This window comes from Diabrotica virgifera, chromosome 9 (genome assembly GCF_917563875.1).
Source record: "Diabrotica virgifera virgifera chromosome 9, PGI_DIABVI_V3a".
NCBI lineage: Eukaryota > Metazoa > Arthropoda > Insecta > Coleoptera > Chrysomelidae > Diabrotica > Diabrotica virgifera.
In genome coordinates, this window is record NC_065451.1 from 151520515 (window position 1) to 151546540 (window position 26026).

At 32.2% G+C, this 26026-nt stretch overlaps 1 protein-coding gene across 2 annotated transcripts in view; it reads left to right on the forward strand.

Moving 5' to 3' along the window:
* Positions 1 to 26026, forward strand: part of LOC126892334 (mitochondrial carrier homolog 2-like) — a 141684-nt gene that overhangs the window by 103211 nt on the left and 12447 nt on the right. For both annotated transcript variants that reach the window (XM_050661845.1, XM_050661846.1), the window contains exon 4: positions 24668 to 24799. In XM_050661845.1, coding sequence (XP_050517802.1) covers positions 24668 to 24799 — 132 coding nt within the window. The remainder of the gene's footprint in view (positions 1 to 24667; positions 24800 to 26026) is intronic.

Sequence of the window (26026 nt, forward strand, 5' to 3'; positions counted from 1 at the left end):
TGGTTAAAAAACATTGAATAACAACAGGCGTATTTTGCCCCCTTATTTTGTATTTATTGCTATATTGCAGAAAAGATAATACCTTAAGACATTTTGTGACCAGTCGTATATCATACAAAATTCAATTATCTTTAGTTTATTTTTCTACGACTTTGTTCCAAAACGAATCGTTTTAAAGTTATAAGCAAAGAAAGCGGAAAAAAATCGATGTTTTTCGAAATTTTTAAATATTTTAATTTTTTTATTAATGTTCCGGGCATATTTGAGAAGGAGCATAAGTCAATTATTATTACTGAAGGTGCCACCTAACTTTATCTGCAAAAATCCAAATGCCACCTCTCACATCCAAAACTAGACGTTTTTTCACAGATCCTTACTGGTCTATGTATCATTTAAATATTCTTCAAACAAATTTTAATGTTTTTTATATTAAAGCTTTTTTAGTTGTTTTTGTCAATGTTTCCCATTTAGTATGTTTATAAATAAGTAGGTACCTTTTCTAGTATTATTATCTTATTACTTTTCATTCGATATTCGATAATTATCTATTAATTACGGTAGTATTACAATAAATTGTACTCTGTTTTTACTTAATTTCTTCTATCTAGATAAGCTTATAAGTATATACCTACATATTATTGTGGTTAATTTTTCAGTTTAATTTATGAGTTAAATTAGTCTCTCATTGAATATAATGAAACAGTGGCGACGCGTGACTTTTTCTAAAGTGTTACCAAAACCAGATGCAAAAAATCTTATTTAAAAAATGAAGATATGGCCAAATGTATATAATATAGCTTCAATAATATCATTTTGTATATCACTTAATACTCTCGAAAAAACAGTTGATGTTTCTAGATGTTGGCAAAATTTTTGATCTTTTTTGGCAATCAATGTTAACAATTCCCTGTAATTGCCTCGAATGTCAGAGCCGTCGCCCTCAAAATGACCACGAAACGCTAATTCTTGTTTGGCCAAAAAACATCCATCCATCCAATGGCACTACAGCCCAAATCGAGCCTTGGCCTCCTGTAATAAGCTTCTCCAATCATTTCGATTTACCGCTGTTCTTTTCCATGAACGCGTTCCCAGGCCAAAAAACATACGGTATTTATTATAAGTGTGCTAAGGATATACCTATCTATTTTTTTAACAACCTCATTTTGTTTAGCAATATTTGCTTTAAAAGCTTGGTTAAGAGAACTTTCGATTCTTGTTTTGCCAAATTGAATCAAACTGGGTATACATCTTACATGTAGGTAACGGAGAAATTCCATGTCTCTTTTTTAAAATTCTAAAACTATTTAAATCGTGAACCTGGTCCACCCATTTTTCTGTAGAAACCATAAGACATTGCCAACAATACAGTCTATTTTTTTTGCAACCACATAACCAAAGATTTTCACTGTACCAACTAAATTTAAAACATCGAACTACTTTTTTGATTCATTTTTTAAATTGTTTAAAATAGGTCTTTCATTTTCAATAATCTCATTTTTTTTCTTCAATCAGAATTACTTTTCAAGTAGTGGATCGATTACGCAGCGACACTCATCCATGGTGAACTGCACGCACACTTTTATAGGTAGGTAGTAGGTACTGTAACCAAATTTAAATCTGTTAACAGCCCTACTGATATGCACAGCGCGCTTATTACGCCCGTCGCTCCTTCAAAATTTTCAGACACTAGCCGGTCCCGAGCCGCCCGAGCGACAGCGAGATAACCATTCATTGTAACCACAAATGAGACTGGTAACAGAATATAATACAGTGCATCTGAGTCACATAAACTCGCCAACATTTTCGTGTGTCTACGATTAGTTGGCTATTTACTGAATTAGGTACTATTAACACATAATATTATAATAATATATTTCTAGTGGTAAAAATATAGATAAATGGAATTATTCATCATCATAAAATATTTATTTGCAAGATTTTTAACTGTTACCAATGGTAACAGTGGTTACATGGACGCTTCGCCAGTGTAATGAAACATAAACAACACATCAAACTTATTCTGAAACTATTTCTTGTGTTTTGTTATAGTTCATTATTTTTGTGGTGTAATAAACCACAACCTATCAAATTCAATACATTATAGGTATATCAAAATGGAAATGATTATTATATTGTCGAAATAATAGAGACGCTAATCAAATTTCTAACTTCTAAGAAAGGCATTGAATAGGAAGTTTATCCTTTGCCTGTTGCTGTTATTCTCTTTCTCTTTGTTGACATACAAATTTTGTTGCATTTATTGCAATTTTTGTCGACATTGATTTCGAAATAAGAAAGGTACAACAATAGGCTTCCTTCTCTGACCTTAATGTATGCAACCCGTCATTACATTACGAATCCGAAAATTGTTCGTGGAGCGAAAAATCCTGAACATGTCCAGGATAAGTTTACGTTGACGCCTGCGCCTTGGAAACTAATCCCGAACTTACTCTGAATACGTTCATGTTGTACAGCGCGAACACTACTATAGGGCAAAATACAACTCACCACACACCCCGCTTCCCGCTGTAGCCCACAAGTTTAGATGTCCACAAGAGCACAAATTGATTGTGATCTTATGGTATTTTTAACGTGCACGGCGGATATGTACATTTAAATTTTGCTTTTAGTCTATTGATTATATTCAAAATAAGATCGCTAAAAGGAACTACAACGTTAACGGGGTTTTATTATTTCATATGGTCAATGGACATCTATATATGAAAAAACCGCGGAGTGCTACCATTTAAAGGGGTGCGTTTTTGAGAAATAGGTGAATTAGTCCCTGGGCACAGGTTACATTAGGGTGAGTTCTATGCACTTTTGGTACAAACATATCTACATAAAAATTGTTCCTGGTTAAATTTCCTATCTAAATATCACTTTTTAAAGTCAATGATACTTTTTTTTACAAAAATATATTCAAAAGAAAAAGCACTAAGAAATTCAGAAGAAAGAAATTTTATTTTTTGTCCCATAACTTTTGTCCACGAGGATCTAGGTATAGACATTGCTTTACAGAAAAAAAACCTACATATTTCTTCTTTAAAATGTTGTTCAGTGAAGGTAATTAGGATTTATAGTTTTCGAAATATGATTTTTCAAAGTTGACACTCACAGCAATTTTGGGCAATTTTCATTGTTATTTCGCAAATATTGTTCTGTAACTTTTTTCTACGTAACTTTTGGTATATGCAATGGTACATGTAATAGGAATAGAAATCAATTACCTTTAAAATGGTCTACAGTATAACGTTGTACGACTTTTTTTAAAGAGATTATGGTTTTTCAAGGTTTTATACTTTTTACGATTTTTTATAATATAATATAAAAATAAAATAATATTATTATATGATATATTATATATGATATAAATCTTATAAATATATAGTATAATATATAATGTAATATTATAATATATATTATAATAATACCTAATATAAAAAAATATTATTTTTTACATTTTTTACAATTATTTTTGAAATTTCTCATTATAACTTTTTTTTCTTGTATGAATAAACTATATATTGCTCAATAAAGAGGGCTTACTTTCTGTTCTTTAAAATGGTGTGTCATCTATATTTAAATATGTAATGGAAAGCCAGTGATTCTTTGATATTTTTTTACCTGTATTATTTAAAATTAATTCTTTTACAAAAATTACATAAACATTAGTCTAAGCCCGACCGCACATCAAAGAAACATGAAACGTAAATTACGTTTCATGGAAATAAACCACTGCTAAACAAATATACGTCCGGCCATTTATGAAACTCTCCGAAAATAAAAAGGTGTCATGAGCATGAATCACACTCGTTTCATTGGTAGGCGGACTTTGAGCTTTGTTTAGCACTGTTTTAGTTTCATGAAACATGTTTTTCGTTTCATGTTTCATGTTTTTCGTTTCATGTTTCTTTGGTGTGCGGCTTGGCTTAGAAAACATCACTTTAGTTAAAATTATTTAAACGTTGACATTTAAAAAATTTTCAAGTCAAAGTCCATCGCTTCGTTAGCATTAGCTTCAATATCGTCCTCTGACACCTCAGTTATCTTAGATTTCCCACAATTAGTACCCGTGCACATGCACCCTTTGCAGAATATTGAACAACTAATTCCTATCTTCCTACAACCGCAGCTTTTTGAACATCCTTTGGTACATTTACATGCTATTTTTTCAAGCAAAGCTTGTGGTGCAGGAGCTTTGAGAGTAAATATTGGAATTAATCCATATTTTGAAGTTTGCCCAGCCGAGTCAAGTGGATCCAAACTATTACCTATAAAAATAAGATTCAATCATAACACACAATCACATAAAAAAGATATAATGAGGAATTTAAAAAATAATCTTTTCCGCAAATCGCCAGGAAATTTTGACATTCCTGTCAAAATTTCTTGAAGAAAAAGTCAGGACTTCCTTACTGTAAGGAAATGTTATTTCCTTACTGTAAGGAAATGATATTTCCGTACAGTTGTTAGTGTTCTACATAAATGATAGAAAATTATTAATAATCCATAAAACGTCTGTATGCATTTTCGTACTTTTCTCTTGATTTCTTTGGCAATAATTCTAATGAAGCAGTATTCACTGCCTCAACCAGCTCTGGAGGAGTCCCATGAATGGAAATTTCATCATCACTTATCATTTTACTTTCGAGAACACCAGCAATTAAATTTATAAGCGTCAAGTTTGACAATTCAACCTCAATATGTTTCCATAGTAACCCAAGTAATTTTATTAGGAATTTCAAAGCACCATTTATTTGGGAATAAAATTATCGCGTTTTTTTTTAAATCAATCAATATCTGTCGAATTTTAAACGATTTGCGGAAAAATAGTATGTTTACCTCGTAGGAAAAGCCACACTCCTGGACTCTGTGTTGCTAAGTCTCGGCTTGCGCCTCGACTTAGCAATCTTCACAGTCGTCCAGGAATGTTAAGCTTTTCCTACCCGGTAAACAATGTACTATTAAATCAAAAATCGTTTCAAGTACTTATTACATTTTGAAAAAACATATCTTATTCAAAAATAATCCTAGAATTTTTTATAATACACCATTTTAAAGTAAACAGAATAAGCTTTCTTTTTTATTATATAATATATACCTAAATGTAGAAAAAAAAGTTATAATGGGAAATTTAAAAAATAATCGTAAAAAATATAAAAACTCGTTAAAAGTCTTGAAAAAGACAACCTCTTTAAAATAAGTCGTACAACATTATACAGTAGAACATTTTAAAGGTAATTGACTTCTATTCTTCCTACATGCACCATTACATATGCCTAAAGTTACGTAGAAAAAAAGTTACAAAACAATATTTGCGAAATAACAAGGAAAATTTCCCAAAATTGCTGTGAATGGCGAAATTTTAAAAATCATATTTCGAAAACTGTAAATCTCAATGACCTCTAAAAAACATCATTTTAAAGACAAAATATGTAAGTTTTTTTTCTGTGAAGCAATATCTATACCTATATCCCCGTGGACAAAAGTTATGGGACAAAAAACAAAATTTCTTTCTTTTGGGTTTCTTTGTGCTTTTTCTTTTGAATATATTTTTGTAAAAAAAAGTATCTTTGACTTTAAAAAATTATATTTAGATAGGAAATTTAACCAGGAACAATTTACATGTAGACGTGTTTGTACCAAAAGTGCATAGAACTCACCCTAATGTAACCTGTGCCCAGGGACTAATTCATCTATTTCTCAAAAACGCACCCCTTTAAATGGTAGCACTCCGCGGTTTTTTCATATATAGAGATTCATTGACCATATGAAATAATAAAACCCCGTTAACGTTGTAGTTCCTTTCTATAGTACATAATCAATAGCCTATTTTGTGAAGTTTGAATTTCGGAGCAATATTAAGAATGGAGGGATTTGTGGATGTGAATGTTACCGTGGAATATTTAACATCATATAAATTTTTATTCTTTATATTTAGAAGAAAAATTAAAAATATCTAAACCAAATTTCTTAAGTACGAATGTACCAAAGTGCAAAGGTCGGGATTATAAATGATCATTTAACATGGAGATTTGTGAAAAAACTGACTGATTGTGTAGGTGCTACTATCAATACTTTTTACCGCTTTCCGTGTTTCCTACATATTTGGAGAAGAAGAATCATAAAGAACAAAATAGAAGATCCGATTTTAACTATCCGGGGCAGTCCACTTAAGTAAATTTTTGATTGAAAATAATTTAAAAGATGATTTTTCTAAAATGATTTGAATCTTCAATTACTTGTTACGAGGCCATGCAGTGACAGCTGTAGAAACAGACTGTTTCTCTGCATTGAAACGCATCAAAACCAAAACTTTCCTTAAAATGGCTATGGGCTAGGATTGACTAACAGCAGTAGCAAAGTTTTCAATAAAAAAATGATTCAAGAAATTTCAAATTTTACTGAATTGGTTATTGAAGAATTTATCTAAAAAAATTACAGGCGACTTGACTTTCGTTACAAAACTTGCTTGTAACATTTAAACATTAAATTATAATTTTAAGTCAATACAATACATTATTTATCATATTTTTTTAAAAAGGTCCTTTGATTTTTACAATATGACGACACTCAGAAAATTTTATCTAGGGAAATAGGGCCTCAAGGCAGGGGCGTCCCGTCGGGGTAGGCAAGGTAGGTGCCGCCTACCCTTTTCAAATGTAGTACGATAATATAAATTATTAATATAAATTACTTATTTCAAAATTGTAATTTATAAATTTTGACACAATACCTACAATAAAATAGCAAAAATTATCAGTAGTAATTGCACAAGAGCTCTAAAATTATTGAATTTTTCCCGAGTGTCACTTTGGCAGTTTTAATTTCACGAGCCGAAGGCGAGTGAAATTATGTCAAAGTGTCACGAGGGCAAAAATTCTATATTAATTTTAGAGTTCGAGTGCAATTTGTTGCGATTATTTCATGAATAAAACTGTTCAAAACCAAAATTTTATTGTAATTTATATATGTAAGTACCAATTAGTGAAATTAAACACACAGTTGTTATAAATATGTATTTGACGGTTGAAAGTCATCACTTTTATAATTTTTAAAACATTTGTCATTAATGTCACTGAATGTATTTTTTCGTAGCAACGAAGGGCATCTGACGTAATATGCTTAACGACGGGAGATTATCAAAAATTATCACCTTAATTTGCATGTCTGTAGCTTTCTATTGGTCAGAATCTCCTATGAATGAAATAATCCAAATTATTTTTAAAAATATCCAAACAATTTTCTCCGTTGTTATAATTATTGTACGCTCCTTGTAGTATCAGTAGTACTGTATAAGATTCTATATTCTTCCTTGGTCAGGCACTTGAAAACGTAGCCTGAAATAGAACGACGCCAACACCGAATTGACGTGCGATCTCTCTCTGTTTACGCGAGCAGGCCTGCTGCAGGTCTGCTGGTAGCGACCGTATTCTACGATTTTGAAAGGGCGGATAGGCACAGAGTCTTATAGCCGGACCTACAAAATTTTATCAGTTGCTTCTCTTGTGTCTTTTGAAACTGTTTTAAATAATTGTTTTTTGATTTTGGCTGTTATTAGTAGGTTAAGTATTGAACAAAACTAGGTAGGACAATTTAAATTTGTTTATGAAAACTGAATAATAAACAGGTAAATTTGAGATCGGTCTATTGAAGGGCATTTTAATTTTATATTAATTTAGTAATAATTCACTAACGACAAATAAATCTGTGAATAGTTATTTGTCAGTCGTCCATTATATTTTTATTGTGTTTCAATACAATTTGGATAATTTAAAGTTAAACTGACGAATTGTGTTATTAGATTATATAGATAATTAAAAATTTAAAGCGAGGTTAATTGTTAACTTATCAATTTATTCGAAGAGTAAATTATTATTTGATACATAAATAAAATAAGTAATATTTGACGTTGTTGAAACGTAGGTGTGTTAATTTTATTGGTGGAAAAACTTAAGTCATCGAATATGAATATTTTAAACGATGTAATATGCAGTTTGATCGAGACGCCTTTTTCAAGGCGCCAAAATCAAGAAAGATCAGAAATTATTTCAATGGGCCGGCCTTTACCAAATTTAACAATTTTATCCACAGATAAGACAAAAGACAATCGACCATTTTCGAGATCGTTTAAAAAAATATGGTATGAAAATCATAAATGGCTAAGCGGAAGTTATTTTAAAAATTCACTTTTCTGTTGGCCTTGTCTGTTGCTCTCAAATTTGAAGCAAAATGTTTGGGTGAGTCAGGGATATTCAGATTTGAAAAATTTATCAGCTAGTGTAAAAAACATGTATCTTCGAAAGAACATTTAAACAATTGCTTAGGTTTAAAACGGTTAGAAAAAAATAAACAAACTATTGACAGTGCTTTAGCTGGACAAATTTCTCTATCTAATAAGATATATAATGAAGAAGTTGAAAAAGATTGAAGAAGTTGAAGAAATTGATGTTACAATTCTGTTAGTAAAACAAGAACTTGCATTTCGCGGTCGTGATGAGAGCCATAATTCTTCAAACATGGGTAATTTTAAAGAAATTTTTAATTTAGTAGTTAAACGCGATCAGGAAATCCAGGATCGTGTTAAAAAATAGAAGGGGTGTTCACGGGTTTGTCAAAAACAATACAAAATGATTTAATAGATTGCCTTGCCGATTACGTAAAAAATGAAATTTCAACAGAAATTAATGAAAGTCAATTTTTTTCTATACTAGCGGACGATACTACTGATATAACCGAAAAATCACAGTGTACTTTAACAATCCGTTTTGTTAACAAAGTTGGTCAGGTAACAGAAAGATTTTTAGAGTTTTTTTATGTTAGCGAGAATAGATCTGCAGACGCTCTATGTAGTTTAATTTCAAACGTGCTTGAGCCATATGATTACAAAAATAAATTAATTGCTCAATTTTACGATGGTGCAAGTGTAATGGCTGGCTATTTAAACGGATTACAATCAAAAATTAAAGTAGATGCTCCAAAAGCAATTTTTACACATTGTTGCGCTCATAGATTACATTTAGTATTGCAAGACGGCTCAAAATGTATTACAAATTGTAGGATATTTTTTGTCGCCTACCCGAAGTATATGTGTAGCCTACCCGCATACTGAGGTTACGAGCCGCCACTGCCTCAAGAGTTTTTTATATCTTAATATTATGTGTGCACCCCCAATACTTTACACCAGGCGCCGCCACTGCTCTGAGCTCGTAGATAGAGGGGATAATTAAAAATTCTCGAGCGCCAGTAGTGACAAGTCAGTGAACTTTAACTGGAAATTTGACGTTCTGCATTAAGAGTTGCATATCATTTTTACTAAATGTCTCATTTAAAAGGCCGACAGTTCCTTAGAATAAACAAAAAGTTTCTTTTGAACGAGATATTTAAAATTAAAAATCACACTAAATTTTCTCTTTTTTTTTTCACCCTTGTAACTGATTAAAATAAACAGTTTTCAGGGACTTTTGACCCTAGATAATAGTGTAGTCTTTCATTCGCGTTTAAATTTTTCAAATATATACTTAAGGGTTCTCTCAGGATTCGAAAAAAATAATGCATTTAAAAAGAGTTGGCCCGAAATTTTACGTTTACGCTTCTAATTAATTATTTAAGTGCAATAAATGCATAATTTAACATTTAAGAAGTATTATACTATAATGATATTAAATTATTCTACTTTTTTGCAGAATACATTTTTTCTAATATTATCTGTCAACATAAACTTCAAAACAATAAGCAAAATCTTAAAAACAATCATAATGAATAATAAATTCTGTACTTACTGATATTAATTATTGATTACAATCCAATTACTTCTTTACGTTGTAAATATCACACGATAAGAATTAAATAATAAGTTTGAAACAATTATTATTTGCTTTTCTCCTTTTCTCTTTAAATTTCCGGCCGAAACAGTAAGTCATCCGCTAGATGGCGATACCAGTCATACCAGCGGAACTCACAGAGGATAGGCAACACTTTTCTCTTTCCAGCAAAATTTCCAACGAAAGTTGTACTAGTAACAAATACTATTGACTGTAATACATCCAACTCCCACAGAAATCTGGAAGCACGTTGCCACTAACGCCACTGTCGGCTTGTGGTCAAACTACGTTGTGACAATGTAAAATTTGACGTAAACATTCAAATTTAATTTTATAAATTTTTGAATAACGAGCTAATTTTGCAAAATTAAATTAAAATAAAAATAGTTCAAACACTTGTACTTGTAAAACAATAATAAAGCAATTTTATAAATGTAAGGTTAGATTGCTCTGGTTATCACCGCGGACCACTAGATGGCGCTATTTTTTTGCTTCCTCAAATGTAATGGGAAATGTCAAGAGTTGTATGTATTACAGTCAATAGTATTTGCTAGTAATCCGCTAGGTAGGTGGCGATACCAGCGAAGCTCAGGGCGTATATATTATTACAATGACATACGATAAATGTCATCAGAATAAAAATTTTTCTCTTATTCCGCGACGATTAGTCCTGTCGCCAGGGGGGGTACAACGGCCTCGTTAATTCAGATGGACTTACTCAAGTTTTTTTTATGTATTTTGACCCGTAGAACACGAATTTTTTGGGTAACAGTTGATCCGGATGTCGATAAGATTGTTATAGACCAAGAACTTGAGGAATCAAATAACAGCGATTTTTGGCAAAACAAAACAATATTTTGTATTTTTTGGGCCATTTTAAGTAAAAAATATTTCTACAAGTTTTTTCGTAGGATGCACAGTTTTCGAGATAAACGCGGTTGAACTTTAAAAAAATCGAAAAATTGCAATTTCTGAACCCGAATAACTTTTGATTAAAAAATAAAATAGCAAGTCTGCTTACCGCATTTGAAAGTTTAAGTCAAATTATATCGGTTTTGATTATTTGCATTGGTAAAAATTTATTTTTTTATTGTTTAACAAAGCTATAAACACGTAGGGTTTCCCGTGCTTTTACATGCGTTTTACCGCATGTAACGTAGAAATAGTCTTGATTGCACTAGTACCTATTCTACCTACTCGTTCGATTTTAAATGAGAAATCATAGAAACATCACTCACGCACTAGTTGTTTGTAACTTTGTTTAACAATAACACAATAAATTTTTAGCAATGCAAATAATCAAAACCGACATAATTTGACTTGAACTTTCAAAGGCGCTAAGCAGAATAGCTATTTTATTTTTTAATCAAAAGTTATTCGGGTTTAAAAATTGCAGTTTTTCGATTTTTTGAAAGTTCAACCGCGTTTATCTCGAAAACTGTGCATCCTACTAAAAAACTTGTAGAAATATTTTTTGCTTAAAATGACCCAAAAAATACAAAATATTGTTTTGTTTTGCCAAAAATCGCTGTTATTTGATTCCTCAAGTTCTTTGTTTATAACAATCTTATCGACATCCGGATCAACTGTTACCCAAAAAATTCGTGTTCTACGGGTCAAAATACATAAAAAAAACTTGGGTAAGTCCATCTGAATTAACGAGGCCGTTGTACCCCCCCTGGCGACAGGACTAGATGAGCTGGCCAAATACCCAAGTAGGTCGAGGCCAATAAACTAAAGAAGAAGAAGAACAATATGCCTAAATATAACCATAAATATAAATATAAACAGAAAGTTAAACTATGTGACGTCACAGGCCGTTTCAAGTATTTTTTTAAACAGAAAATTTTAAATTTGTACTTCTAAGTTATTATGAGTTTTTGAAGCGTGAAATTTTGGAAATCTCATTTTTAAGCAAAACTGAACATTAACTAGTTAGTCCATGAAAATGTTACATTCAGGTTGCATTTCTTAGAGGAGTCAATTTTATTTTTTTTAATGTGTAGGGGGGTTCAGTAGAAGCTTAAGTTCAAGTTTTTGGGGTCGCCACCCTTGTCCCCCGGCCGCCATATTGGAAAAGGAGGTGCAAAGGGTTTTCGCGCTGTATCTTCTAAACTAGCAATCCTACAGAAAATTTAATTACACATAAAATGTAGCAAATTAAATTTTCTACAATTTTATATCTATTACTTTTTATCGTCAAGTGACCAACAAAAAAGTTATAAATAAAAATATGAGAAAATATTGTAAGAAGTTTCCTTTTGGAGGTTATAACTTTTTTCCGTTAATTTCACAATAAAATAACATCATAGCGATTTTGTAGAGGATTTTTCAACGAACAATTTTCGCTATAAAGTTATTTAATTTTATTTATTATCTAGGTTTTACAGCGCTCCAATCTTGACCAGATTCTCCAATTCTCATAGGAATACAATAAAAAAAAAATACTTTTCTATCTATATATTAGTGGAGCGGCAGCAATCTTTATGCCGACTACAAAAATCAAATTTAAGGTGAATGACCAATTTTGGTCTATTTTTATGTTTTCGAGGTCGCTGAATCCGAATATGAAGTTTATTTTTATCTAGAGTTGGTGGAACATGTTAAAAAAATAAATTTTATACAAAAATGCCAAAAATCAATTTTGATGATTTTTCAAATTTACCTCGCTGTATCTTTGGTCGCTGTAAATATTTCCTTTTGAAAATTTTACTGTTTAATCTCTGAAGTATGTAGCGAACAATGTTATCTACATACGTTGTTAGTTTTTAAACATTTTGTCATCATATTTCGTTAGTTTCATGTTTACTTAATGGTAGGGGAGCAAAGTATGCTAAATGTGCAGTCACTCGAGCGCTTTGGGGACCTATTGGGTTGTAAAGAGTAGGTCCTAAAATCAAAAAAAGTTAAGTAAAGTTTTCCATTTTAGTGGGCGCTTGCCATTTTTTTATTTAATTTTCCATTTCCAACAATCGTTTTTTCCGATTATAACGCCATCTATCCATAATTCGAAAAAATGTTTCGAATAAAAGTTACTTATTTTTACGTAAGGAATCCAAATCTGTAATAAAAATTGAGGGCTCCTATTTAAGATTTTAAAGTAACCCCCCACCCCACCTCCGTGGGGGGTCGTGTTTGATGCCATTCGATAGATTTTTCAAAAATATTGAATAAGTGTATTTTACAGTTTTTCGATCTGATGTTCATTTCGTGAAATATCGCGGGATTCGTATTTAAAATATTTAATTTTCCCCCCACCCCTCTCCTTGGGAAGTCGTGTTTGGTATCATTCGATAGATTTTTAAAAAATATTGAGCACATATTTTTTAGTTTTTCGATCTGTCATTCATTTCGCGAAATATTCGCTATTTTCTCGTGAAACTTTGGGACTCACCCATTTCCTTACGCCCGGTTCAAATAGTCAGATTTTTGAAATATACACTCTTTTGCATGCACTTAACTTACCTTATCTTAATCTGACAATTTCGAGTTTTTTTAAGGATAGATTTTTTTTTTCGGGCCCCCCTTAACGAACTCCCCTGTGTTAAGAGCCAATATATGGTAGAGGTACATCTGCAGGGTACCAGGTTTCTCCCCATATGCTAATCTGACGCGCTCGAGTAACTGCAAAAATCCCCGCTTGGGCTCCCCTACCATAAAAAAGTTGAGTGACAAACTTTTTAGTTTATAATTTTAACCAACACAACAATAAAATATAATTCATGAAGAAGTTTTTTGGAAAATTTTATTTAGATCAAAATATACAATAGGAAAAAAGTTATGTTACTTAATAAACAAGCGGGACACCCCAAAAAACGCTTATATCTCGAGATCCTTACCACGGTGTGGTGAATGGCTAATTTTTATCATACTTTATGATTTTAATAACAAAAATTCGTTTTTTGCTCTTCTTAAGAATTTTGCAATATGAGGTTGCGTCATTCTTCTTCTGAACCGGCGAATTTGTCCTCAAACAACTTCTTGGGCCGTTTCTATATATGCTTCGGGTTATAAGTTTTATAGTGGGGAGAAAGGTCAAAAACAAATTAATAATAGCATAGGAATGTTAAAATCATAATAAATTGTATGAATAAAAAATATATATAGATAGAAAAGTAAGCCTAACTTTTGTTTTTATTATATCCCTATGATCATTAGAGAATCTGGTCAAGTTTGGAGCGCTGTAACACCTATATAAATAAATAGAATTAAACAAATTTATAATGGAAATTTTTCGCTGATAAACTCTCTACAAAATTGCTATAATGTTATTTTATTTTAAAATGAACTGAAAAAAGTTATAACCTCCAAAAGGAATCTGGTTAAAATTTTTTTACATATTTTTGTTTATATCTTTTTTGATTGTCACTTGACGATAAAAAGTAATAGAAATAAAATTGTAGAAAATTTAATTTGCTGCATTTTATGTTTAATTAGATTTTCCGTAGGGTTGGCAGTTTACGAGATATAGCGCGAAACCCCTTTGCACACCATTTCCAAGATGGCGGCCGGGGGGACAAGGGTGGCGACCCCAAAAACTTGAACTTAAACTTCTACTGATACCACTTACACATTAAAGAAATAAAATTGACTCCTCTAACAAATGCAAGGTACGACTTAAAAAATGTAACATTTTAATGGAGTAATTACCTATGTAATAAAAAAATGTGCAAGTTCCCTATTGACGTGTTCTCGGCCTAACTGAAGTCGATCTTGTTTCTGACGTGCCAATTTGGGCACTTTGTTAGGTTGTCTGGAAGTTAAAGTGGTAGCCTTAAGTCTTCTCCTAACTATCCACTGAGTGACGGTGACACCTCGAGCATTCCTCAAGGATTGTTGAAGCTCAACTCATGTCTTGTGCAGATTTCGCAAGGCACTCATGACAATAGGGAGTTTTTGTTGCTACGTAACGTACGCATCTCCGTATACGTAAAGCAACTAACGTGGCGTAGAGGATGAATGTTAAAATAGGTAGTTTTTGTAACTGCCTTAACGTAACGTAAAGCAAATCGTAAAGTCATTTTTAAATTCCGTTGACATTTAAAAAAATAAAACAATGTTCACACAATATACAATTAATATACAAATGTAAAAAAAGATAAATGAATGATGAAATTGTATGGTTTTAATTGCTTCTATTCAAATATAAAAATATTATTTTTCCTTAGGTTAAAATTTTTTTATTTTTGTTTATACCTACTTTTTATTTGTAAATTATTGTATACCTACATCAGAATTCCAGTAGGTATAATGTAAATAGTGTGGTAATATTTATTTGAAAATTTTACTGAAACTAGGTCATTTGTTTATCTAGTTATTAATTGTGGTGATCACTGTATTTCTTAAATTAATACAAGATTTGTTTGTTTTGCTTTATTAATAGACAACTTAAAAACAATAAAATTTTAAATCTATTATGAAGTTCCAATTTCCAATTACAAACACAGAATAATTTTACTCAAATAGACTAAACCAATAACCAATATAACCTTAAAATGTTTATAAACGGGTAGTACGCTGATGAAATGTTCATTTGGTAGGTAATCGGGCAAGATCCTCGTGTGCATTCGGTGACTTTCGGCTCGATAGGGATGCGTATGAACCTAACGTACCAGCCCGTAACCTTAGGTAATACGTATCGCGATACGGGAGTTCAACCATTAATGCGCAAGCGTATATGTCAAAAAGATGCGTTACGTTTACGTATTTGTGTGCACAAAAACTCCCTAATGAAACGATCGACGGCCGACAGTTCTCTGACTACAGCTTTCTCGTAATTATGCAACTACCTGGGTTGCCTTCACTGGTGAAATATCCATTTATAAAATATTAACTGGTACACTTCGCATGTACACAAACGTCAACGTTTGAAAGCGACTGAGATAACCACCGCACAGTGTTCAAAATTGAAGGAAACGTGATCGTAAGTACAAAAAAAAATAAATAAATCTGAGAATGCCGAAATTAAGGGGTTTGTTTGTACTACTCATGATGCAACTTCTCAGCAAAAATTGATTTTTTATGTTTGTTAGGGCCAGATGTATTAATGATCAAAAGTACAAAATTCAATATAATTTTATACATCAAATTTCAATCCTCATAGGCTGCCTTTTACGTTAATTATTAATTCGTTTATGTGGATAGCTAATATGAAAGTAATTATTTGAGATAAAAGTACATACTTTAAAGATTAAAATAGCATAGTTAGCCTCACTGAGAGGTGATTTTGATATAATCGGCTGTATAAAAACCTATCCAATTTTTGATAAAATTAATGTTTGACAGCATATTACGTTTATTGTGCCATCTTGTGCCAAATTAAATCCTTCACTATATGAAAGACTACAATGTAAGGAATAAAAAAATATATAAGACAAACTGCGCAAACCTGCGCAACTGAGTACATGCGCATAAGTTTGCATCGCGCGTCGCTCGCATTTGTCTGAATTAATAATTGCACTATTACATATTGTTTACAAGTATGTCAAACACATGTTATTTGTTAGGGTTACGAAAAGAGATTTTAGTTTTGATGAAGTAGTGTTATTCCTCAATAGAGAATATACTCTCCATGTAAATAACATACTCCTCACTCCTAACGATAAAATTATTAGTTTTCGAAATATTTGAACTTAAACAAGTAACGACACAGATATTTTGATTAATGTATTGTGCTGCTTAATTTTTAATTTCAAATATCTTGAAAAGTAATGATTTTCTCATTATGAATGAAAAATATACTCTTCAGTCTTAACGATAAAATCATTGATTTTAGAGATATTTGAAGTTTAAAATTAAGCGGCACAATCCATTAATCAAATATCTGTGCTGTTACATGTTTAACTTCAAATATCTCGAAAACTAATGACTTTATCGTTGCGAATAAAGTGTATGTTATTTACATAGAGTATTGGAGAATCGAAAAATTGCGCTAAAATGGCATTTCCGCCAGTGGCGTAGAATTTAGGAAGGGTCAACCATTCACTGTCCCCTGTCGTACGCCTCTGGTAATAGCCAGAAACGTTCGTTTACCATAATTTTATAGGGTGTACAGTACCTACACTTTTTGCCAAGAATGAAAAGGATACGTCGAAAAGTTTTAAACCCCTGAGCAAAAATAGTTTTTAAATTTTTAAATAAAACGCCCTGTAACTCTGTAAGGAGCCACATTTTATTTAAGTGATTTGGGTTAAATCCTAATATTTTGAGGTCTAGAATCTATAACTCAAAGATTGAACATTCTTAATTAAACACCCTGTATAACGATATTTTTTAAGTAAAATACCCCCTAATGAAGGGATGAAAACTAAAAAAACGACCACTATTAGAAATATACTCGTTATACGGTATAATACCTCAAATATTCTAAGTTTTCAGCGAGATAACTTTCACAGTTTAAACAAATTTAGTTTCGATCACGTTTTGACAAATTTTGAACACTGTGCACCGCCAAAGTACCCCGCACAAACCTTATGGAAATTAGGTCCCAGTGGATTTCGTTCATACTTTGGGAAAATACTCTTTGAAGCATCCTGATAAAAAGTTCTCATGGGCATAAGTCAATCGTATGAAGGATTTTCAAGATATAGAAGCACAAACCCGGAAAATTATAAGAGTTACGAGTATTCCAAATTCCTTGAGTTGTCTGATTATCTGGCAACATGTAGAAGTTTGGATCAAGGAAAAGTACTAGTAGTCTAGGATTTTTTCCTGGCTATCTAATGTCAACTTTTACTTTGACCTTGACCTTCAACGGATGTCATCTTCTAGAGTTTCGAGGATATTCGGCATTAAATTGATATAAACAGAGTACTCATGGGTTTTTGGGATCGCTAAACACGAATATGCCATCAGAATTGTTATCTTCTAGAGTTTCGACGGTTTTCGGCATTTAATTGATGCAAATGAATAACTGGAGGGTTTTTTGAGGTCGCTAAACACGAATATGCCACCTAAGGCCTCGATTTTTGGCCCTTCGCGTCGTTATCGAACATATTCGCTTCTTATCTGTTTAGTATACGTAGCGAATACGTTCGATAACGAAGCGAAGGGTCAAAAATTGAGGCCCAGAACCGACTCCCGGAGCACCTGGTTTCCAAGGTCAATGAAAGGGGCTCCTGGAGTTTCGAGGGTCTTTGGTACTACATTAATGCAAACGGATTAGTTATAGGTTTTTGGGGTTGCTGAACACGAATACGTGATCAGCACAGACACAGGAGCACCTGGTGCCTAAGACAGGTTATCTTCTGGAGTTTCGGAGAAATCAAATGGATTACTCTTAGGTTTTTAACTCCAGAAGATAACCTGTCTTAGGCACCAGGTGCTCCGGGAGTCGGTTCTGGTTGCATATTCGTGTTTAGCGACCTCAAAAAACCCTCCAGTAATTCATTTGCATCAATTAAATGCCGAAAACCATTGAAACTCTAGAAGATGACGTCCCTTGCAGTGGCCCTGGCCACCACGTCCTCCGGAGGTTAATTCTGATGGCACATTCGTGTTTAGCGATCCCAAAAACCCATGAGTAATCTGTTTATATCAATTTAATGCCGAATATCCTCGAAACTCTAGAAGATGACATCCGTTGAAGGTCAAGGTCAAAGTAAAAGTTGACATTAGATAGCCAGGAAAAAATCCTAGACTACTAGTACTTTTCCTTGATCCAAACTTCTACATGTTGCCAGATAACCAGTAACTCAGGGAATTGGAATACCCAGGTAAATCTTATAATTTTCCGAGTTGGGCCTCTATATCTTGAAAATCCTTCATACGATTGACTTGTGCTCATCAGTGGCGGCTCGTGATTTTTTCAATAGGGGAGGCTATACCTAACTAAATTATCTAGACAAATTTGCATTAGCAAAAAAAATCCGCCAAAAAAATTGAATTTAAGGCCCCATTTTTTTGACCATTTTTTATTTATATTTTATAATATCATCATAATTCATAATTATTTCATATCATTTTAAAAATAGTTAGTATAATTGTAAAAGTGTATTACCAAAGTTTGTGTCGTTTATTTGTTAACAATTATATCTCTGTAAGTAGATATGCATATAAAAATAAATACAGATTTGAAGTTTTGCAGTCCATACAGGTTGAAGGTTTACATTGTTTAAGATACTCAACTGAATTTTTTTAATTCTAAAAGCGGCTTACTCTGCTAATGCAAAAACACGATAAATTACCGATATTTTGCTTTGCATTACAGATATCGGAAAAAGTTATTTAAACAAGTTGTTCCAAATATTATTCTAATCCCACATACAGAATTTCATCACAAAATTCGCACTTTTATAGTTTTTTCATTATTTGTAGTCAGGATCGTAAAATCCGCAGAGGAGGCTGCTGGCCGAAAAATCTCACTTGCCCGATCTCCGGGCAGCGTGTGCGTTAAGCGATGTGCAGCTCTAAGGCTAAGGCTCCACGGGCGACAAATTTACGCTAGCAGTAGCCGTAAAACGAACTTAAGGTTCCGCGGAACGGAATAGGAATAGCCGAACTGAACCGACTACGCACAAGTCCTGTAGTCTAGTCGGTACAGTTCGGCTATTCCTATTGGCTGTGAGTTTCGACGGTAGCGCTATCTCGCGGTTTGAAACTTATACTTTTCTGATAAAATTTATGTATGTGAAATATACAAAACGAGAAAAATAGATACTTATCTAGAAAGACACAAATTATGAACTGAAATATTATTGTATTGTCGAAGCGAAGATCGGTGGAATATGCGCATTTTATCAATGAAATTCGATATTTTTAAGATATTCCAGAAGCCGCTATAGATAAAATGTTTTAACGACCTATTAATCATCCATAATTACTCAACGGATATTAGTACAGTTAAAATAATTAAGACGATAACCGGACAACATTGATTTAATGAGTAAAATTTAGTTTTTTTTTTATTTTAATGACAAAAAAAGCAAGCCCATTAGCAGAACCCAATTAAAAAGTATTTTGCACATCATATTTGAAACATTATTTGGTTGAAAAATCTCATTTCTGTTGGCAAAAAAAATATATTCATTTGTTTGGACTAAATTAACGTTGTGCTTATCTTAAAAAGGATATGTTAGTATCAACATTCGCACAGTGTTGCCAAACTGAATTTTGTTATTTTGGGTGTAAATTTTTTCCACGGATCTCCGAGGGTACTATAACCTGATTACTAAATGAATACACAGAATTAATAGTAAAATTAATTATGTTTTTTTATTTTATTCATTATAATTTTAATATTTAATATATAAGTTCGTGCGACTGGATGACTGCTTACGCAAGAGACCATTGAGAAAAAGAATAAGTTTAAATGAATTAACATGTTTAATGTTACCTCTGTTTATTTTTGTGTGCTTACTGATTTGCTTATTAAAATTATTTGTAATTTGTATGAATTGTAATTTGTTTGAATTGTAATTTGTTTGAATTCTATCAAAATGGATATTAAACATTATACTGGATTCAAGTCTTATTTACCATGATATCCAATTTCAATCAGCAACACCAAAAAAGGAAAGGATTTAGTTGATGCGGGACATGTACGCAATGTTTCCGAATATAATAAATGCATCCAGTACTGTTATATTCAGTATTTTTACATGAATCAATACAACAGCTGCAATATCTTGTTTTCTTTTTTGAAAAATCCATATTATCCACCATTTCAGTTTATGAAGTTTATCAAATGCACAAAACAAAACTGCCAACTGCCACTAACACAGCGTTGCCACATTTTATTTAGAAAATCTACTGTAAGTTTAGCTTACTAAAATCTACTTATCAAAAACTAAAATATACTATAAAACTTTATTAATATATTTGTATACAATTTAGGACTTTTTATAATAAAAATAACAGCTGACTAACTAGAAATTTTTTTTATTTAGCTAATGCCTCGACAACTAATGGGCATTGGCATGGTAATGGTACAGTGGATTTTACCAATTAGGTAGCTAGTGCTATGTGTAGTGTGTGTGTTGAGTAAGTGTCTTGTTACTTTGCAAAGTCGATGTCATTGTCTTTGCAGAGACGCTAATTGTATCCGAACGTCTGCGGTCCCTCCGGTGGGTACCGATCCCACAAGGAGAGAAACTATTTTCATTTATTAATTTATAATAAACGAAAAATTCTCTACCCTGGTGAGATTCGAACTGACGACCATTCGGTCCTTTCGATCCAAAGGTAGGCGCTCTTACCACTGAGCCACAGAGGAAGTTTAACTAGAAATGAATATGACTGTTTGTAAACAAAAACCAAACTTTTTTATATTTTAACTGGGGAACAAAATGACCAACATAGTATTTTTACTACAAAAGCGTTATTACGTAGGTCAAAATTTTTGACGTAAGAGAACTGTCAAAACATTAGAATGTGACTTTTCATTATTGCCATGTTTATAATAATTATAATAAACATGGCAATAATGAAAAGTCACATTCTAATGTTTTGACAGTTCTCTTACGTCAAAAATTTTGACCTACGTAATATCGCTTTTGTAGTAAAAATACTATATTATTATTTTTATCAGTTTTATATGTAATATTTGTATATAATATTTTGTCATCCACTGATTTTAACATCTGCATGTCTGGATCATATTCTTCAAACAATTATTTCGCATTTTACATTAGAAACACGCAAACACAACATTTGTTGTTTTGCAAAGTTACATATATTATAATTAGGCCCGGACTTTTCACCTCCGAATAAATATTTATTAGGAAGTTTATCCGGCAGATTACATGTAAATCTGTCAAATAAACCTCCGAATAACTTTTATTCGGAGGTGAAAAGACCGGGCCTTAGATATTTTAGTTTTCCATCGTTAGCTTCTAACAGGCTCACCGAATGCCAGAACTCTTCAATAACACCTGAAATAGGTACTGATTGCACTGCTACTTGAAATCTGCAAGTTTGTTACACCAGAATCCAGTTTCATTTCTGTTTAATATTCATCATCTACGTCCTGGGGCTAGATTCCGTGCACTGTAGATATCTACACTTCGCTTTCTATCGATGTCAATTGTCGTGAAAATATTTGAATTTTTAGCTGTAATTGAATTATTTTCTAGTTTTGCTAGTTGATGCTGAAGTGACACTTAGTAAAACAAGAAAATATTTGAATTAAAACTAAAAATTCAAATATATTGACATTGATAGAAAGCGGTCGGGGGTGTTAGCGATTTGTACACAGAATCCCACCCCTGAATCTTATTTTCGGTAATGACATTGGGAAATTGTAACAAAATGTCTAAAAATTAATTTAGAAATGGGGTAAATACTATTAAAAAGCAAATTTTATTTTTGTCATAAGAAAATGTTGAAATATACCACAAATCTACTAAAAAATATTGCCTACTAGAATTTTTTAAAAAATATCAAAAATCTACCAAAAAAGTAGAAATCTACTAAATGTGGCAACGCTGCACTAACAGCGCTGACGAACACCGTCAAATACCCTCTCCTCTACCCATGGCGCGCCATTTAAATTTATCAGATAAATGCACAAAACTGCCACTAACAGCGCTGGCGATAGCTGTCAAATCCCCTCTACCCATCGGCTCATGGCCAATTCCGTTCTGCGGAACCTTAAGTTCGTTTTACGGCTACTGCTAGCGTAAATTTGTCGCCCGTGGAGCCTTAGCCTAAGGAGACCGGGTCTCCTTAAACGCTGCTGGGCTACGCAGAGCATTAGCAAGTGAGATTTTCCGGCCAGCAGCCTCGTCTGCCATTTTAGGATCCCGACTACAAGTAATGAAAAAACTAAAAGTGCGAATTTTGTGCTGAAATTTGGTATGTGGGGTTAGAATATTATTTGGAACAACTTGTTCAAATAACTTTTTAGGATATCTCTAACGCGAAGCAAAATATCAAAGTAAACAAAACAGTGTTAGCGTGTGTAAAAAATTTATGGGGAGGCTAATCCTCCCTTGCCTCCTATGACCAGCCGCCACTGGTGCTCATGAGAACTTTTTATCAGGATGCTTCAAAGAGTATTTTCCCAAAGTGTGAACGAAATCCACTGGGACCTAATTTCCATAAGGTTTGTGAGTGGTACTTTATATAGGTCTAAATTGTGTAGAACATGCCCGTTATAGTGTTTGTTGCAATCCCTATGACATAGAGATGTAGGCAAATTTTACAACACGTTGCCAATTTGCATAAAACAATTATTTTTTGGAGGCTCTATAATAGGCAATATTTTTTTTCATTAGTTGTTTGAATTCAAAGAAGACATGAAATTACCTAAACGTTTTTATATATTTGGCTTGTTCTTTGTCACTATGTCCGACAAATCTTGTAATCGATTTTAAACATACTTCCAGATATCGCAGACACCTGAAATTTTCAGAATAGCTCAGAACTCAATTAAAATGCAATCTTTAACAGCTTTTGCATTGAGTTTTATTTTTTATTTTAATCCATTTTAAATCTAAATAATGCAATGGTTTTAGATCTACCTTATATGTCAACTATTTATTTCAATATACAAATCAAATAATGGTCTAGTGGCTAAGATACCTTAATTTCACCCAGGAGGCTCGCGTTCAATTTCCGGCATCGGAACTCCCTTTTGTTTTTTAATTGACATTTTGATTTGAAAAATAATTGTTTTTTCCGAAAATCGGTCATTTAGACATTTTTGACAACATTTTTGAAAGAAACGTTCGACATTTCCTTATACTTAGCCGTTGCCTGGAAACGAAAAAGATCTGTTCGGAAATGTAATTTCCATACTGTAAGGAAATATTTTTTCCTTATAGTAGATTCAGAACAATTGCCAAAAATAAGGAAATACGTCAAATTTGACAATTTAATATTTTTGTTTCTATAGTTACAAAACATGTATTTGGTGGCATCACGAATATTTGAGTCAAATTAATATTATGACTTTGAAAATTTTAACATGTTTATTTTAATATAATTTAAATGTTCGATTTTCGGAAAAATAGTATGTATACCTTGTAGGAAAAGCCACATTCATGGTCCACTTTACATGGTCCAGGAATATTAAACTTTTCCTACTAGGTACACAACATACTATTTCCGCAATACGCCAGTAAATTTTGACATTCCTGTCAAAATTTCTTGAAGAAAAAGTCAGGACTTCCTTACTGTAAGGAAATGTCATTTCCTTACTGTAAGGAAATGATATTTCCGTACAGTTGTTAGTGTTCTACATAAATGATAGAAAATTATTAATAATCCATAAAACGTCTGTATGCATTTTCGTACTTTTCTCTTGATTTCTTTGGCAATAATTCTAATGAAGCAGTATTCACTGCCTCAACCAGCTCTGGAGGAGTCCCAGGAATGGAAATTTCATCATCACTTATCATTTTACTTTCGAGAACACCAGCAATTAAATTTATAAGCGTCAAGTTTGACAATTCAACCTCAATACGTTTCCATAGTAACCCAAGTAATTTTATTAGGAATTTCAAAGCACCATTTATTTGGGAATAAAATTATCGCGTTTTTTTTAAATCAATCAATATCTGTCGAATTTTAAACGATTTGCGGAAAAATAGTATGTTTACCTCGTAGGAAAAGCCACATTCCTGGACTCTGTGTTGCTAAGTCTCGGCTTGCGCCTCGACTTAGCAATCTTCACAGTCGTCCAGGAATGTTAAGCTTTTCCTACCCGGTAAACAATGTACTATTATTATACTTTTTATATTGTGTCCTATAAATAATGAAAACGTGGTATTATAAAAAGTTTTTTTTTATAAAAGTATAATTATTACGCTTAGAAAGGTCATCATCGTAGCGTAGGTCATCTTACCCTTAGAAAGTATTTGAACAAATGTTGAAATCTTATTTTTTTTTTAATTTTTCAGGAGGAAAATTTTTGTTAAAGATGTAAAAAATGAAATAATAATCCATACAGCAGCTATAGTTGTTAGCCAACCTTTTCATGTGATTACTGTTAGAATGATGGCACAATTTATTGGGCGAGAATCAAAATACATGTAAGTTTGAATTTGTATTGTAACAACTTACAGTTAAAATGAAACGAGCGGTTCGTATTTATATACTACTTTATTTATTTATACAATGTTGTTCTGAAGCTATTTCCTTGTGGCATTTTTATAATCAACTATTTATAATGGGAAATAAGCCACAATTTTACCAAAAAAAGATTTTATTAACGTTTCGAAGCCCAAATCGGGTTTCGTTGTCAAAATACAAAATACTACTAAAATAAACAAAAATGTTGCTAAGTAAAAAAATTCTTCTAATAATTTATTTAATCTGACTCATTTATATTGGCAATTTAGACGTATATTATACATTTTAAAGTAGAAGACTTTAAAATGATATCGTCAATATTTATGAGTTGCGTTCCTGGGACGACTTTACTAAAAGATAGTTCATTCGATTACATGAAATCAATCTTAACTCAAGAATATCCGTCACAAAAAAATATCATAGCATGTGATCTGTCTTAGACAACCAAATGCAACGATGACAGTAAAATTCTCGCGTGAGAGATTCCATAGTAAATCACGAGGGAAAACCAGGAAAAAACCTCGTGATACTATCCCGACCAATAAATGTAAGACCAAATACGTACGATGTCGGGATAGTATCACGAGGTTTTTTCCTGGTTTTCTCTCGTGATTTACTATGGAATCTCTCACGCGAGAATTTTACTGTCGTCGTTGCATTTGGTTGTCTTTTTAAAGACAGATCACATGCTATGATATTTTTTGTGACGGATATTCTTGAGTTGAGATTGATTTCATGTAATCGAATGAACTATCTTTTAGTAAAGTCGTCCCAGGAACGCAACTCATAAATATTGACGATATCATTTTAAAGTCTTCTACTTTAAAATGTATAATATACGTCTAAATTGCCAATATAAATGAGTCAGATTAAATAAATTATTAGAAGAATTTTTCTTACTTAGCAACAACATTTTTGTTTATTTTAGTAGTATTTTGTATTTTGACAACGAAACCCGATTTGGGCTTCGAAACGTTAATAAAATCTTTTTTTGGTAAAATTGTGGCTTATTTCCCATTATAAATAGTTGATTATTTATACAAGTTTACATCACCGAATTCTATCTATAACTAACTCAAATAATACCGCGCTTCGCTTAAATTGGGAACAAGTTCTTTTCTAGAAATGTCTGCCCATCTCTAGACCTGCCGAACATTCCGGAGAGATCCTAGCTCACATCGCGGTCG